Here is a 17,285-nt window from a genome sequence, read left to right as displayed (position 1 = left end):
CATTTCAATGATAAATAAGAACAACAACAAAAAGCCTCTACTGAATGAGATTAAGAACCTGGAAAATTATGTCCACTTATCATTATCTATCACTATTCTTGCTGTCAATATTTACTGCTATTTGTACAACTGTATCTAATGACTTTCTCTTTTTTTATAATCAAACTTGAGAATTTTCATGAGACTATCAAGGAGCCAGTCTAATAAGTACCATAAGAAAAGTATGCTCACATTTAAAATAAACAGAGGGTTGTCTGGGTGGCTCAGTCGATTAAGCATCCAACTTCGGCTCAGGTCATGATCTCCTAGTTCATGAGTTCAAGCCCCGTGTCAGATTCTGTATCTCCCTCTCTCTCTGCCCCTCCCCCGCTTGCATTCGGTCTCTCTCAAAAATAAAGTAAAAAAAGAATACACAAATAAATAAACACAGAAAGTGGATTTATTTTCACCTGGGGAAGTGAAGATCACAGTGCATGAATAAACCTGAACAATGACCAGGAGTATGCCATGTAAACAAGTAGGGAAAGACATGTCTAAGTAGAAAAAACAGCTTGTGCAAAGTCACAAAGATGTGAAGGTACATAAAACATAAATGAAAGCATGAATAACTGGTATCTTACAAGAAGTATAAGCAACACAAAACCTGTGGTGCTTAAGAGAGGAAAATACAAGAAATGGGGATGAACAAGTGCAGAGAGATCAGATCATACAGGCATTTGCTCATGCTTCATTCACCCAATACACACATATAGGAATTTTGCAAATTACAAAGATGGCAAATGGGGGGAAGAGGAAGGACAGAGGTATAGGATACTCAACAAACAGTATCATAAAAGCAGGCAGTTATTTAGGAGGAAAAATGGTCAGAGACAAGACACGGATTCCCGCTTTCATTACTTTTTTTTTTTTTAATTTATTTTTCAAATATTTTATTTTTAAGTAATCTTTGACACCCAACACGGGGCTCAAACTAATAAACCCCCAGATCAAGAGTTGCATACTCTACCAACTGAGCCAGCCAGGTACCCCCCCCACCCTACCCCCCCATTTTCACCACTTCTATTCAACACAGTACTGAAGTTCTAGCCAGAGCAACTGGGCAATAATAAAATAAAGTAAATAGGCATCCAAATTGGAAAGAAAGCTGTTAAACTATCTTTTTTTTTTTAATTTTTTTTTAACGTTTATTTATTTTTGAGACAGAGAGAGACAGAGCATGAACGGGGGAGGGTCAGAGAGAGAGGAAGACACAGAATCTGAAACAGGCTCCGGGCTCTGAGCAGTCAGCACAGAGCCCGACGCGGGGCTCGAACCCACATACCGCGAGATCGTGACCTGAGCCGAAGTCGGATGCTTAACCGACTGAGCCACCCAGGCACCCCAAACTATCTTTATTCACAAATGACATGATGTTTTATGTAGAAAATCCTAAAGAGCCCACACAAAAAAGCCTGTTAGAGCTAATAAACAAATTCAGCAAAGCTGCAAAACACAAAATCAACACACAAAAATCAGCTGTATTTCTATACAGTAGCAATGAATCCAAAGAGGAAATTAAGGAAATAATCCCATTTACAATAGAATCAAAAGAAAATACTTAGCAATAAATGTAACCAAAAAGGTGAAAGACTTGTATACTAAAAAATACAAAACACAGCTGAAATTAAAGGCAACCTAAATAAATACAAAAACATCCTATATTCATGGTTTGGAAGATTTAAATACTAAGATGACAAAATGACCCAAAGTGATACACTAATTCAATGTAATCGCTATCAAAACACCAGCAACAATTTTTGCACAAATGAAAAAAAGTCATCCCAATATTCATAGGGAATTTCACAGGACCCTGAAGAGTCGAAACAATCTTGAAAAAGAGTAACAAAGTTGGAGGACACACACTTCCCAATTACAAAACTTGCTGCAAAGCTATAGTAATCAAATCAATGTGGTATAACATAAAGTCAGTCACAGAGATCAATGGAACAGGATATAGAATTCAGAAATAAACCCTCAGATCTTGATTTTCAACAAGCAGGCCAAAATCATTCAGTGTGGAAAGGAAAATCTCTCAACAAATGGTTCTGGGAAAAATGGATATCCACAAGCAAAACAATGAAACTGGACCATTACCATATGCAAAAGTTAACTAAAACAGATCAAAGACCTAATGTAAGAGCTAACTCTACAAAACTCTTAAAAGAAAACACAGGGGTTGAAAATCTTCATAATCATGGATATGGTAATAGTTTCTTACATCGTGATACCAAAAGCACACGGTGACAAAAAAAAATACACAGGACTTCATCAAAATTAAAGGCTTTTGAACATCAAGTAACAATATACACTTAAAAGGAAACACATATTGGGAGAAAATATTTGCATATCACATATCTGATAAGGGATTAATAACCACAATATACAAAGAACTCCTACCATTGAACAAGAGGACAAACAACATAAAAATAGCCAGACGCTTATTAGAATCACCAAAATCTGGAACACTGACAACACCAAATGCTGACAAGGACATAAAACACAGTAACTCATTCATTGTTGGTGATAATACAAAATGGTACAGCCATTTTGTTTTGTTTTTTTCTTCTTCCAAGATTTCATTTAAATTCAAGTTAGTTAACATATAGGGCAGTATTGGCTTCAGGGGTAGAATTCATTGATACATTACTTACATATAACACCCAGTGCTCATCACAACAAGCACCCTCTTTAACACCCATCACCCATCTAGCTCATCCTTCCACCCCCATCTACCTCCCCTCCAGTGACCCTCAGTTTATTCTCTATAGTTAAGAGTCTCTTATGATTTATTTCCCTCTGTTTTTATCTTACTTTTCCTTCCTTTCCCCTATGTTCATGTTTTGTTTCTTAAATACCACATTATGAGTGAAATCATATGGTATTTTTCTCAGACTTATTTCACTTAGCATAATACACTCTAGTTCCAACCACGTCATTGCAAATGGCAAAATTTCATTCTTTTGATGGCTGAGTAATATTCCATTGTGTACGTGTGTACACACACACACACACACACACACACACACCTTCTTTATCCATTCATGAGTCAATGGACATTTGGGCTGTTTCCATAATTTGGCTATTGTTGATAGTGCTGCTATAAACACTGGGGTACATGTGCCCCTTAAAATCAGTATTTTTTTATCCTTTGAATTAATACCTAGTAGTGCAATTGCTGGGCCATAGGGTAGTTCTGTTTTTAACTTTTTGAGGAACCTCCACACTGTTTTCCAGAGTGGCTACACCAGTTTGCATTCCCACCAATAGGGTACAGTCCTAAAAAAGTTTGGCTGTTTTGGCCTACAAAACTAAACAGACTCTTACCATATGATCCAGCAACTGCACTCCTTGGTATTTACCCAAAGAAGTAAAAAATTTACATATACACAAAAACCTGATGTTTATAGCAGCTTTATTCATAGCTGCCAAAACTTGGAAGCAACCAAGATGCCCCTCAGCAGGTGAGGGATAAACAAACTATGGTACATCCAGACAAATGAATATCATTCAATGTTCAAAAGAAATGAACTATCGGGACGCCTGGGTGGCTCAACTGGTTAAGTGTCCAACTTCAGCTCAGGTCATGATCTCACAGTTTGTGAGTTCAAGCCCTGCGTCAGGCTCTGTGCTGACAGCTCAGAGCCTGGAGCCTGTTTTGGATTCTGTGTCTCCCTCTCTCTCTATGCCTCCCCTGCTTATGCTTTCTCTCTCAAAAATAAATAAACATTTTTTAAAAATTAAAAAAAAAAAAAAAGAAATGAACTATCAAGCCATGAAGACACATAGGAACCTTAAACGCATATTACTAAGTGAAAGAAGCCAATCTGAAAAAGCTACTTACTACAGGCTTCCAACCATATGACATTTTGGAAAAGGCAAAACTATGCAGACAGTAAAAGAAATCAATGTGGTTGCTGGGGTTGGGAAAGGGAGGTAGGAATGAATAGGGAGAGCACAGGGTTTTTATGTATGATGCCATAATGCTGGATTCAAATACATTTGTTTAAACCCACAGAATGTACACCATCAAAAATGAACCCCAAGGTAAACTATGGACTTTGGATGATTATGACATATCAATGTAGGCTCATCAATTATAATAAACATACCGCTCTGGCGAGGGATTTTGATAAAGGGAAGGATATACATGTATGGGGGCAGGAAGTATGTGAGACATTTCTGTATCTTCCCCTCAATTTTCCTGTGAACCTAGAATTGCTCTTAAAAAATGAAGTCTTAGGGGGAAAAAAAAAGTGAAGGACTTGAATAGACATTTTTCCAAAGTTTTACAATCAGTCAATAAATACATGAAAAAGATACTCAACATGCTTAGTCATTACAGAAATGCAATCTAAACCATTTCATACCTACTAGCATGACTATAATTTTAAAAATGGAAAATAACAAGTGTTTGTGAGGAAATGAAGAAATCAGAATCCTCAAACACTGCTAGAGGGAATGTAAAATGTTGCAGCCACTAAGGAAAACAGTTCACCTTTACTCAAAAAGCTAAGCACAGAATTACCATATTATCCAGCAACTCCACTTCTAGGTCCAAATCCAAAACAATTAAAAATAAGGACTCCAATGGATATCTGCACAGCCATGTTCACAGCAGCATTATTCATAGTCAAAAGGTGGAAACACCCTAAATGTCCATTAACAGATGAATGGAGAAACAAAATGTGGTATATACATACAAAAAAATATTAGTCAGCCATAAAAAGGGATGAAGTTGATAACAGGCTACAGCATAGTTCCACCTTGACAATATTATGCTAAGTGAAATGCCAGACACAAAGGAAAAACATTGTGTGATTTCACTTGCATGAGGTCTCTAGAACAGGCAAATTCACAGATAGAAAGTAGAGCAGAAGTTAACAGGAGGAGGGGGAAATAGGGAGTTATTGCTTAATGGGTACAGAGTTTCTATTTGGGGTGCTGAAAGGGTTTTGGAAACAGCGGTGATGGTTGCACAACAATATAAATGGAATCGATGACATTGAATTGTACACTTAAAAATGGCTAAAATGGAACATTTTATTATGTATTTTCCACACAAAAAAAATTTAATTGAATGGCTACCTTAGATAGACAAGGTCTTTCTAAGTCATGGCACAAAAACCTAGAAAGGCTCATAAATCTGATTTTGCAAACATGTAAGTTTTCTACATGAAAAAATACCATAAACAAAGTCAAAGGTAACTGATAGGTTGAAAAGTATTTGCAATATATGACAAAAGCTTAACTTCCTCAATGTGTAAAGATCTCCAACATATCAAAAAAAGAAAGGAAATACAAGTGGCTTAAAAAGAAAGAAAGAAAGAAAGAAAGAAAGAAAGAAAGAAAGAAAGAAAGAAAGAAAGAAAGAAAGAAAGAAAGAAAGAAAGAAAGAAAAGGGGGCATCTGGGTGGCTCAGTCAGTTAAGCATCCAACTTCATTCGGCTCAACTCATGATCTGTCTCACAGCTTGTGAGTTCAAGCCCTGCATTGGGCTCTGTGCTGACAGCTCAGAGCCTGGAGCCTGCTTCAGATTCTGTGTCTCCTTCTCTTTCTGCCCCTCTGCTCACACTCTCTCAAAAATAAATAAACATTAAAAAAAAATTTTTAGGGGCGCCTGGGTATCTCAGTTGGTGGGTTAAGCATCTAACTTTGGCTCAGATCATGATCTCATGGTTCATGGTTTCAAGCCCCACGTTGGGTTCTGTGTTGACAGCTTGGAGCCCGGAGCCTGCTTTGTGGATTCTGTCTCCCTCCCTCTCTGCCCCTCCCCTGCCTGTGCTCTGTCTCTGTCTCTCAGAAACAAATTAACATTAAAATCAAAAAACTGAAAAAGAGGCAAGCTAGAAAGGCTAGAGGACAACTGTGACTGTCTGAATTTCCACAATTGCAGACAGGCATCAGTACTACAGAACATATATCAGAGGCAAACTTAGTTATAACTTCCAGTTATATATTCTCTATTGGGGTACCATTCCCAAGGCTGCTCTCTCTTAAAACAGTGGTCCTTACCTATTGTCATAGAGATCCATGTGAGAATGTGACAAAAGCTATGGTATCACCTAGAAACGAAATACTCAGGTACACTCACACATACAGTTTCAGGGGACTTGGAAATCACTTTCCAGTCTAATCCATGGATCCTAGATACTGTGTTAAAGGCCTCCAATCCCCAAAATGACCCCACCTATTATAATACATTCCACTCCCTCCTTGCTATGAAAAATTTAAATGACTCCCTCTGTTCCATTAATCTCAAGTAGATCTTAAGGAGAAAGCAATGTAAGCAGTCACACTGACAAATTGGGGTAACACAGAAATGAGAATTATAAGGACAGGATTCAGGGTTGCCTGGGTGGCTCAGTCAGTTGAGCATCTGACTTCGGCTCAGGTCATGATCTCGCGGTTTGTGGGTTCGAGCCCCGCATCGGTCTCTGTGCTGACAGCTCGGAGCCTGAAGCCTGCTTTGGATTCTGTGTCTCCTTCTCTCTGTGCCCTTCCCCCACTTATGCTCTGTCTCTTTCTATCAAAAATAAATAAATGTAAAAAAAGAAATTTTTTTAAATAAAAAAAAATGACAGGATTTGGATCCCATCTGTACCACCACTGGATATGGTAACCTTACATAAATCATAACCTCATGTTGGACGGGTGTCTCCTCAGCTGTGAATGAGGGGGCTGGAATAAACCAAGGTGCTGACATTTTTTTTTTAAGATTTTATTTTTAAGTAATCTCTACACACAATGTGGGGCTCCAACTCACAGCCCTGAGATCAAGAGTCATATGCTCCACTGACTGAGCCAGCCAAGTGCCCCAAGGTGCTGACATTTTAAAAGGAAACAGTATTATTTTGTTTAGTGACTACTGGGCATCAAACATCTCAGGCTAATGGTGGGGAAACAAAAACAAAGCATTCCTTAAGGAGCTAACAGACAATTCTAAAACAATGTGATTTATACTCCAATAAAAGAACACAGAGGGTTCAGGAATCAGAGAGGGAACATATAGCTTTGCCTAAAGAGACCACAGTCTAGTCTTAAAGAGGTTTCCTAGATAGATAAGGTAGGCACAGAACATATCCAACATGTGCAGACTCCAAGGTGTGAGAAAACAGGCTATTTTCAAGGAAATTCAAGGAATCTGATACAGCAAGAGCACGTGCAACGATGTGAAACCCCAAACCCTAAGATTAAACAACTGCAGGGCAATGTGTAGCACACAATGCAAAGGGAAGTGTTTTAGAGTAAGCAGGCTTTGCTTTTTACCCTATGACTACCTACTATAAATACTAGAAGACTTCCCTTGATACCTTACTTCCAAAACGTAGTTGACGCCCAAGTAGTAAAAAACTGCTCTTGGGGCGCCTGGGTGGCTCAGTAGACTGAGCATTAGGCTCAGGTCATGATCTCGTGACTCATGGGGTTTGAGCTCCGCATAGAGCTAGCCGCTGTCAGCGCAGAGCCTGCTTTGGATCTTCTGTTGACCCTCTCTCCGCCCCTTCCCCACTTGCTAGCGTGCATGCTCTCGCTCTCTCAAACAATAAATACATTAAAAACAAAAACAAACAAAAAAACCCCACAACCTGCTCTTACTGACAATATTTGAACTACAAATTTCTTTTTTTTAATGTTTATTTATTAGGGCGGGGGGGGGGGTAAGGGTGGGGGGAGAGTGTATGTGCACACACGCAAGCGGGGAAGAGGCAGAAAGAGAGGGAGACAGAGGATCCAAAGCAGGTTGTGCCCTAAACAGCTGAAAGCCAGATGCAGGCCTCGAACTCACCAACCGTGAGATCATGACCTAAACTGAAGTTGGACGCTTAACTGAGCCACCCAGGCATCCTGAACTACAAATTTCTAATAAAGAAAAATGACCAGTTAAGAGTTCCATGGTTCCTAAACTCTGATTAGTCAACCAAATTCTTTCTGAGCCACCATTTACTAGAAACATTATTCCATGGCTTACATTTTTTGTTTTTTTGCTATTTCCCTACAGTTGTACTCCCTTCCCTGAAAGCTCACAAAACTCCATTCTTTCTCTGCCCCTCTCATGCCCCAGCCTGATTCAGACAGCAATCAGCAGTGACTAAAAGCAAAAAAGCAATCATGAACATTTCTCAAAAAGCGAGAGTTAACCTCACACTACATTAATGTCATTAGTTTGTCAGTCAGACCAAATTAGATTTTTCTAGCAATCTCACTACTGCTAGTTGTGCCCTTTCAAGGCCAGTTCTTCAACCTGTGTGCTCTTACTCCCATCAGCACCTGCTTTCCAAGGTTTCTGGCTCCAACAGTAATTCCTTCTATTTTTCAACCTCCAACCTCTCTCTTTAGGCTTATCCTTCCCCCCACCCCCACCCCAACATGTAAACATATCAAGTCACCCTTTTCTGGTAAGAAGTCATTATTCAACAATATTTACCATGTACCCACTAGGTGCCTGATGCTGTGCAAGGCACTGGCACTGCCTGCATGAAGCTCTGATGAGGTAGTGAAAAAGATAAATTCATAGTCTGTTTGGCTCTGACACAAAATCTCCTATTATCAAAAGCTGTGTTATAAAACCAACTTTTCAAACTGGGTGAAAAAAAGTAAGGGGCTGAAGAGTTTCAGACTCAAATAATAAATTCACTGTTCCTGCAAGACTTTCAAGAAGGTGTAAAGTAAAAATTCTCATACCACTAAGCAAGTCCAATTTCTAGTTACATCTACTTTTTGCTCAAGAGCAAAGCTTTTCTTGGGGCACCTGCATGGCTCGGTTGGTTAAGCAGCTGACTTGATCTCGGCTCAGTTCATGATCTTGCAGTTCATGAGTTCAAGCTCCACACCAGGCTCTGTGCTGATGGTGCAGAGCCTGCTTGGGATTCTTTCTCTCCTTCTCTCTGCCTCTCCCCTGCTTGTGCTCTCCATCTCTCTCAAAACAAATAAACATTTAAAGAGTTAAAAAAAAAAAAAAAAAAAAACAGCAAAGCTTTTCTTTTCCTAATCCAGTTAGCACTGCCGAAACAAGAAACAAAAAACAAAAAACACGACACACACACAAAAACAACAAAAAACCTAACACAAATACCACCCTGTCTTGTGATAATCAAAGCAGAGAGCCCACTTAAACACTTTTCCCTACTCAAGTTAACAGTGGTTTGCTTAACGCAAATTTGTGTTCCCTAAATAATCTGCTGCTGCATTGCATCCAACACATTGCTATGAAAGGGGAAGTCATGTGATGCTATGAAGTATGTAACAGGGGATTATATCCTGCATGGGAGGGTCAGGAAGGCACCCCCTAAGGAAGTGAGACTTCAGGGATGAGTAGAAGGCAGTTAAGCAAAAGTGCGGGGAAAAAGGGGAGAAGTTGTGCTAAGGCAAAGACAGCTACAATTATGAAGGCCCTCAGGGGAGAATGGTCATGCACTTTTCAAGGAACAGAACCCAGGGGAAAAGAGGGAAGAAAGTCATATGGGCAGGCAGGCCATGTGGTCTTGCAAGCCACAGAAGGATCTGAATTTTACATTATGAGCAATGGGAAACCACTGAAGGTTTTCAGTAGTGAAGGGACATAAATGTGCTTCATTTTAGCTACCTTCCCCATTCCATTGGTCAAGCTGAGCTTATTTAAAAAAACAGTCTACACTTGCTTGGTTGTACTTCTTCCCACCTTCTCTTCTCAATGCTCAGCATCTGACTTCTGTACTCCAATGAAATTGCTCTCTTTAAAGATATGTTGGGGCTCCCGGGTGGCTCAGTCAGTTAAGTGTCCCACTTTGGCTCAGATCATGATCTCACGGTTCATGGGTTCAAGCCTCGGGCCGGGCTCTGTGCTGACAGCTCAGAGACTGGAGCCTGCTTCAGATTCTGTGTCTCCCTCTCTCTCTGTCCATCCCCTTGCTCACACTCTGTCTCTCTCTCAAAAATGAACATTAAAGGGGCGCCTGGGTGGCGCAGTCGGTTGAGCGTCCGACTTCAGCCAGGTCACGATCTCGCGGTCCGTGAGTTCAAGCCCCGCGTCGGGCTCTGGGCTGATGGCTCAGAGCCTGGAGCCTGTTTCCGATTCTGTGTCTCCCTCTCTCTCTGCCCCTCCCCCGTTCATGCTTTGTCTCTCTCTGTCCCAAAAATAAATAAACGTTGAAAAAAAAAATTAAAAAAAAAAAATGAACGTTAAAAAAAAAAACTTTTTAATTAAAAAAAAAAAAGGTATCTATTGATCATCCAGTCCTTAAGTCAAAAGGCCCTTTCAGTTTTGACTTTGTGCCATCTGCTGCATGTGGCCCTCCTGACCATCAACTCCCTCCACACCCACCATTGGTTGTCTCCCCACTTCCATGGCTATTCCTCTCCACTCTTTTTAGCAAGCTCCTCTTTCTTTACCTATGCCCTTAATTGTTTTGGTGGTCAAGATTTCTGTTGTTGGCCTTCAGCATTTCCAAACTCTCCCTATTTTCCCTGGAGGATCTCATCCACATCTAGGACCTCAAAGACCACCTATGTGCTCATGATTTCCAAAATGCTATTTATAGCTCAGGCCTCTCCTGAACTCCAAATTGATATATTAAACTATTTCCTTCCATTTTGATGTCTCACAGGTATCTCAAACTGAATTGAACAATTTCAAGACCAAATACATCTATCCCCCTCCCACTTCAAATGTGTATCCCCCCTTCCTTCATTCCTCCTGCCACTGCCTTAGTTCAGGAGGTCAACATTTCTCCTCAGGATTATTTCAAGACACTACTTCTCTGTGCTACTTGCCTACAGTTAGCCCCATCCATCACACTAGTAGAATGATCTTACTAATTTGTTGGTAGTCCTCATGGGATTTTATGATCTGTGCCTTTGTACACATTCCTTCCTTCTCTGGGGTACTAATTCTTTTCCCCTCCTTTATTCTCTACACCTGGCCAACTTGTCCTTCAAGACTTTGGTAAGGTCATCCCTTCTCCAGGAAGCATTACCAGAATTCCCAGGTGCACCCTTCTGGGTGACTAGGCAGCACCCTGTGCTTAACACTAGCTTTTGCATTTCTTACTTTATGTTTTCATCTTCTTACCTATTTACTACTCTATGGCAGGGTGGATCCTTGGGCTGGGACTCAGTCTAATGCTGACACATAATAGATGTGTTACAAGTAAATGAGTGAAAATGGGGAATTGCAATGAGGCCCTCAAAAGAACAAGTCCTAGAATGTGAACTCCTCAAGAGAAGGAACTCTGTTGCATTCTCTGTTGAATCTCCAAGGCCCAAAGCTAGGGACTGGCACACCACTGATGCTCAATACATTTGTAGTGTGGCTGAATGGATATTCTAGAGTCAAAGGAAAATCTCTTCCTATACTTGCTTTCCATTACTAACTTTCTTGGTTTGTGACCTACGTTTACTGTAATAGCATGTATATTGCATGATTTCTTTCTTTTTTTTAAATTTTTTAAAATATTTATTTATTTTGGAGACAGAGACAGACAGAGCATGAACAGGGGGAGGGTCAGAGAGAGAGGGAGACACAGAATCCGAAGCAGGCTCCAGGCTCCGAGCTGTCAGCCTAGGAGCCCGACGCGGGGTTTGAACCCACTGACTGCGAGATCACGACCTGAGCCAGAGTCAGAAGCTTAACCGACTGAGCCACCCAGGCGCCCCCCCCCTTTTTTTTTTATTTTTTTAATGTTTATTTATTTTTGAGACAGAGACAGACACAGCATGAACAGGGGGAGGGTCAGAGAGAGAGGGCATATTTATTGCATGATTTCTACTGACCAAACGAGTGCTCTTCTTCTTCCATTAGGAAAAAATAATAAGAGCAATGAACAACCCACTGAAGGATTCCTTGGCATGAGTCCATGGAAGGGTTTCCTGAACTCCTTGAAACTAAATGTGAAATTTTCAGTGGATGTAAGAAAGTACATTTTTCTGGTGAGAGGGATTACAGTTTTCATTAAATTTTCAAAGATATTAATGATACCCCCATCCCCCCCCAAATCAAACTGTCTAACCAAAATGTTAAGCTGAATTAAGCTGCAGCATTCACCTTTCTCTTCTCAAAGCTGTATTTTGATATACTGCTAGCAACTTGGAAACAGAAGCTTCTATTTAAACAAATGTAACTGGAGAAGAGACAGCTGGCAGGCTCTCACATAAAGATTCCTACTAGAATTTGCATTTAAAATGTTCTATAAATGGTAAAGCCCTTACCAACATTCTTAAAAGTTAGTACTCTATTCTAACATACTCTGTACTCCTGTGAATCAGGGTATTTATTACACTTCCTGATAATGTGTTCAAGAAGAAAATGTTACATTCTAATCATAATGACCAAGGAACCACTTTTTACTGTCATTTAACTAAATGAAATGGGGAAAAACCCAGAATCATCCAAATTTACAGGAAAACTTTTTTTTTTTTTTTTAATGTAAAGAGTGAACCGAGCAGCAGGAGCAGCAGCATTTAACTCATCAACCACTCAATTCAATCTTGGGAATAATATGCTAATAATTAAACAGTACAGAACAAGCAACTAAATCATTTCAAAAGGCATAAAATCCTATTTGAATTAAAGGGTTCTCAAGTTGATCTAGTCACAAAAGAATTCAACTACATGATTCCACTCAGACGAGTTTAACAACAAGCAAGATTACTGTATGGTGGTAAGAAATCAGAACAGTGGTCTCTGAGATGGAAGAAGGGCATGACAGCACCTTCGAGGTAATGGAAAAGCTCTTTATTTTGACTTGGGGCTTGCACAGGTATATACATTTAGAAAACTCGCTTAATTCCATGTATAAAATCTGTGTATTTTACTGTACGTTAACTATTCCTCAGTAAATAAAATTTAAAAGAGAACATCCTTATTCTTTCTTTTAACTAACACAACCAAACCCTATTCTCGTGTCTGGAAGCTGTTTGTGGAGGACGACCCCCGCGCTGAAGACACTGCGCTCTCTGAAAACACGATGACTGCTGATTCGCCGGGAGCTTCCGCCACCACTACGGTTAGGCACTACCATTTCGAGAGGCCCCGGAGTCACCCACAACAACCGGGGCAAGAGCCGGCCGCGCCTTCGGAAATGGGTGCCGCGGTCCGCCTCCGCCCGCGCGGCCACAGAACACCTGGCCAGCGAAAAAGGTGTCCATGGGCAGAGCCTGGCACCGAAGCGTGCGAGCGACCGCGAGGCTGCCGCCGGCTCCCCGCCGCCCGCCCGCGCCCCCTGCCCAAACCTCGCCAGGCTCCTCACGGCCCCCAGCAGCTTCTCGGATCGCCCACGGGTCTCACCGGTACTCCCCAGCCTCCTGGGGTCTCCCCTCCCCCGTCCTAGCCCGCCACCAGGTGCCGCTGTGGAGCCGCCTTCGAGAACCGACTTTGCGCTTGCGCTCACGAAGAACCCCCCCCCCCCCCCCCATCTAAAGTCATTTTTTTCCAAAGGGATCAGAGACTCGGTCGGCGCACGCGCGCCCCTGACGCGGCCCGCGCTCCGCCACTTCCGCCCGGAGCAGAAGGCGGGGGAGGCGGGAGGGAGCCGGCGAGCGCGAGCCTGGGTCCTCGGCGGAGGACTGCGGCTGCTGCGCGAGCCCGTGACTCACCAAGTACAGCTGCTGCCAGCGATTCTCAGCATCCAACTCCTCAAACTCCCGCTCGACGGTGGCAGACATGGCGGCGGGAGCAAGCTGGCGCGAGCGGAGCCTGCGCCGGCGGAGAGGCTCAGGCCCCGCACGATCCGGGGAGAACGCTGGCGCTGCGGCGCATGCGCGCTCCGCACCCCGCCCCGCCCCCACGCCTGGCCCGGCCGGCCGCGGGGAAAGTACCTGGAGCGTCGGACGTCAGCGCGCCGACTCGCGCCTCCCGGAATCGGACGGCGGCGGGGCGGGGCGCCCTGGGGAGGCGTGGCCCATAGGGCGCCCAGGTGGAGGGGGCGGGGCCAAGGGGACCACCCTGAGGCTGTTGTCGGGAAGTTGGGCGGAAGGTGACCCGCTCTCAGGACTTGTGCTCACTGGCCCAGGGGAGGTGAAGCAGTACCGCGAATTTCCCAGGAATGGAGCGGACCAACAAAATCCCTTGGGAAGACCTCCTTACTTATTGCTGTCCCATTTCTCTTTTTCTCTTTACTCCTAATTTTTAATGCGAGATTGTCATTTTATTTTAAACGTCATCTAGGTCAGTTTAGCAGCCTGTGTCCAATTTTGAAACAAATTTCTCAGCTCTCACAAGAGAGTATAAACCAGTCCTGATGCCAGCTCTTGTATACCTGAGGGGTTTGTGCCAAATAAGCCACTATAGCAAAAGGAGAGGCAGCCTCTCCCGGAGTTAGGAAGAATACAGGTGGTTAAGTAAACGTGACACGATTAAAAATTAATGTTACCTATAAAAAGGACAAGTCATCTATTACAGCCCAAACATGCTGGTTATGGAAATCATCTCTTTTCAGGTTAAGGTAATTCATTGTTGGTAAATTCTAAATGCTTATAGTATCTTGTTACATCATCATAAAAAATGTGAAGGGTTAGAAAAATTTTAGCTATGCTGTCTAATATTGAAGTTTAAATTTTAATTAAAATTAAATGAAATGACAAAGACTCACACCTTGACCAAATTCTATACAGGTTCCTCTGAGTACTTTTTCAACTAGGCCTTGACTTTTGGACTTTGTGTTTCTCTGCATTGTCTAATTTTAGCAAGAATCTTACTAAGCCAATTTATCCAGAATCCCCCATTGTCAATATCTGTTCACCCTGGACATTTAATCAGGTTCCTCATCTTCCACTATCCCCCAGGTGATGTCTGATCACCCTGGCCTGCCTTCAGCAAGAATCCTATTAGGTTAGTCAGAATGTAGATTGTTTTCTGTGTTAAAAACAAGACAACGGTCCTAAAATGGAGTTGCTTCTTAAGCCCCCTGTCACCAAACCTACCCTTAATTACTGTTTTAGCTTTCCCACGAATGGGATCTTAAATGAGTCAATTAGGAGTCACCTGATCAGCACTAGTTAGGTAATCTGCCTAATAGACCGCTGCCATCCTCTGAAGGAAAGTAACTTTGCAGTAAGCAATCTCCTTTTCTGCTTAGTATAAGTAATTTGTTCCTGCCCCCTCTGCCTCTAAAAGTTTTTCCATTTGTACAGCTCCTCAGTTTATCTACTTGATTGGATGCTGTCCCATTCAAAGTTGATTTCAATCTCTCCACCACTGCATAACCCATTGCAGTAGTCCTATACCTATTGCAATAGTCCCCCTCACTTTGAATAAAGTCTTCCTACCTCACCATTTTCAACAAATCTCATGAATAACTTTTTTTTCTTTCACAGAAGTTAAGAATTCAGTTCCTCAGTTGCACTAGCCACATTTCAAATGCTCAATAGCCATATGTACCTAGTAGCTAATGTATCACAGAGCACAAATATCATCAAAGTTCTATGAGACAGAGCTGCCTGAAAGGATTAAAATATGGGGCAAAAAAAAAGAGTCCTTATATACATAGTGAAAATTTTTATCAGTAAAGACAATACGCTGTGGGAAGTAGAAGAAATCTAGTAACAGAAAATTAAGCAGACAGCCAGCCTTTCTCCTTACATAGTGTAATTTACAAATAAATACATGAAATGTCCCTCCAGAAATATCCCACAATCTAATAGTCCTGGTTTCTAAGGTTCTGTCACTGAAACCGATTATTTATGTTAAAGACATGGTATCTCCCAAGATTGTTGAGAGGGAAAAAGTTTTCCTTCTACCCTTCCAGTTTCTTTGGCTGGTTCTAATAATCAATATAAAACAGATTAACAAGAGAATAACAAGTTGGTTACCTGCATATGGGAGCCCCATAAGGCCATGAAACTCAAGGACAAACCTGGCAATTGAGGCTTATATGCCATCTTAAGCTAAGGAATGGGATAGAGGTCAAGGGGTTCAGAGAGGAGGAGAAAAGCAGAGAAGATATTTGGTAATTAGATGTTTATCCTGCCGTATAGGAAAAAAGTTATCGCTTGGTAAACTTCTCTTTCTGAGCCAAGCCCCCTATCTAAATTCTTTCAGGTAGTTTAAGGAGAGGTAAAAATTTTTCTTGAGTCTGCTGGGTTTTAAGTGCCTTCAGCTAAAAATAGTCCACATGCCAAAGTGGCACATTTTGGGGAAACTTGTCCTTTTTTGTTTTTAAGTTTATTTATTTATTTTGAGAGAGAAAGCACAAGCAGGGGAGGGGCAGAGAGAGAAAATCCTAAGCAGGCTCTGTACTGTCAGCACAGAGCCTGACTCAGGGCTTGAATTCATGAGCCACGAGATCATGACTGAAGCCAAAATCAAGAGTTGGACACGTAACTGACTGAGCCACCCAGGTGCCCTTGGGGAGACTTGTTCTGAACCCCTTCACTCGTACCTTTGAAACTTCCCCAAGAAGTTTCACAGTCCAGAAGTTAAGCTGGTTGATTACTCCAGCTCAGTGAACCAGGCTCTTAGTCTTGAGAATAGGCCAGTTCAGTTAAACAGTTGTGTCTCATTTCAGGGGTGCCTGGGTGGCTTAGTCAGTTAAGCCTCAACTTCGGCTCAGGTCATGATCTCACAGTTCATGAGTTCAAGCCTTGTATCGGGCTCTGTGCTCACAGCTCAGAGCCTGGAGTCTGCTTTGGATTCTGTGTCTCTGTCTCTCTCTGCCCCTCCCCTGCTCATGCTCTCTCTCTCTCTCTCTCTCTCTCTCTCTCTCTCAAAAAAGATAAACAAACAACAACAACAATAACAAAACCTTAGTTGGGTATCATTTCGAAAGACAGTGATTGAGGTGGGCTCCAAATATTAGGTCTATGGTACAAGCAATCACGTATTTAATAAGAGCCATTTGGCGGGGGGGAACAAAGGTTCATAATTGGAGCAGATTATAATCCCAGCTTCTGAGTTCTGAAGGCAGCCAGACAAGACTTCTAGATGTCCAGCTTGAAGCATCTTTGGATGGAGTGAGGGCAGGCAGTAACAATCTGATAGATTTTTCTGATTTGCAGTTTGAATGTCTCTGGTGGTCTTTCTGAATGGCGTGCACAGCGGTGGGCATGAAGATTATCTGTACATTAATGGTTGTGGTGATTTATCTGAGGTTTATATCAAGTTGTCTAGCTTTGGCTTGCATGGGTTCAGGAGTAGGACAGTTTTAATTCTCAATGATTCCAAGTCAGAAGAGTGAGAGAAAATTGGAAATGTCAGTTTGAAGAGTTATAGATGAATTTTGGAGTAAATTAGAAGAATTCAGTCTAGTCCAGTTTATAGGTAGAAAACAAAATCTCAA

At 41.8% G+C, this 17,285-nt stretch overlaps 1 protein-coding gene across 3 annotated transcripts in view; it reads right to left on the bottom strand.

The window, feature by feature from the left end:
- The window catches only part of PTPN2 (protein tyrosine phosphatase non-receptor type 2), an 85,691-nt gene extending 71,863 nt beyond the window's left edge, over positions 1-13,828 (bottom strand). The window contains exon 1 of one of the 3 annotated variants that reach the window (XM_019814962.3): positions 13,606-13,828. In XM_019814962.3, coding sequence (XP_019670521.1) covers positions 13,606-13,674 — 69 coding nt within the window. In that variant the 5' untranslated portion in view covers positions 13,675-13,828. The remainder of the gene's footprint in view (positions 1-13,605) is intronic. The other 2 variants (XM_019814960.3, XM_011287948.3) reach the window with 2 other exon arrangements.
- Between the last annotated feature and the right edge of the window lie 3,457 nt (positions 13,829-17,285).

This window comes from Felis catus, chromosome D3 (genome assembly GCF_018350175.1).
Source record: "Felis catus isolate Fca126 chromosome D3, F.catus_Fca126_mat1.0, whole genome shotgun sequence".
Taxonomy (NCBI): Eukaryota; Metazoa; Chordata; class Mammalia; order Carnivora; family Felidae; genus Felis; species Felis catus.
The sequence above is the reverse complement of the archived record's forward strand: the minus strand, read 5'-3'. Positions and strand labels throughout refer to the sequence as shown.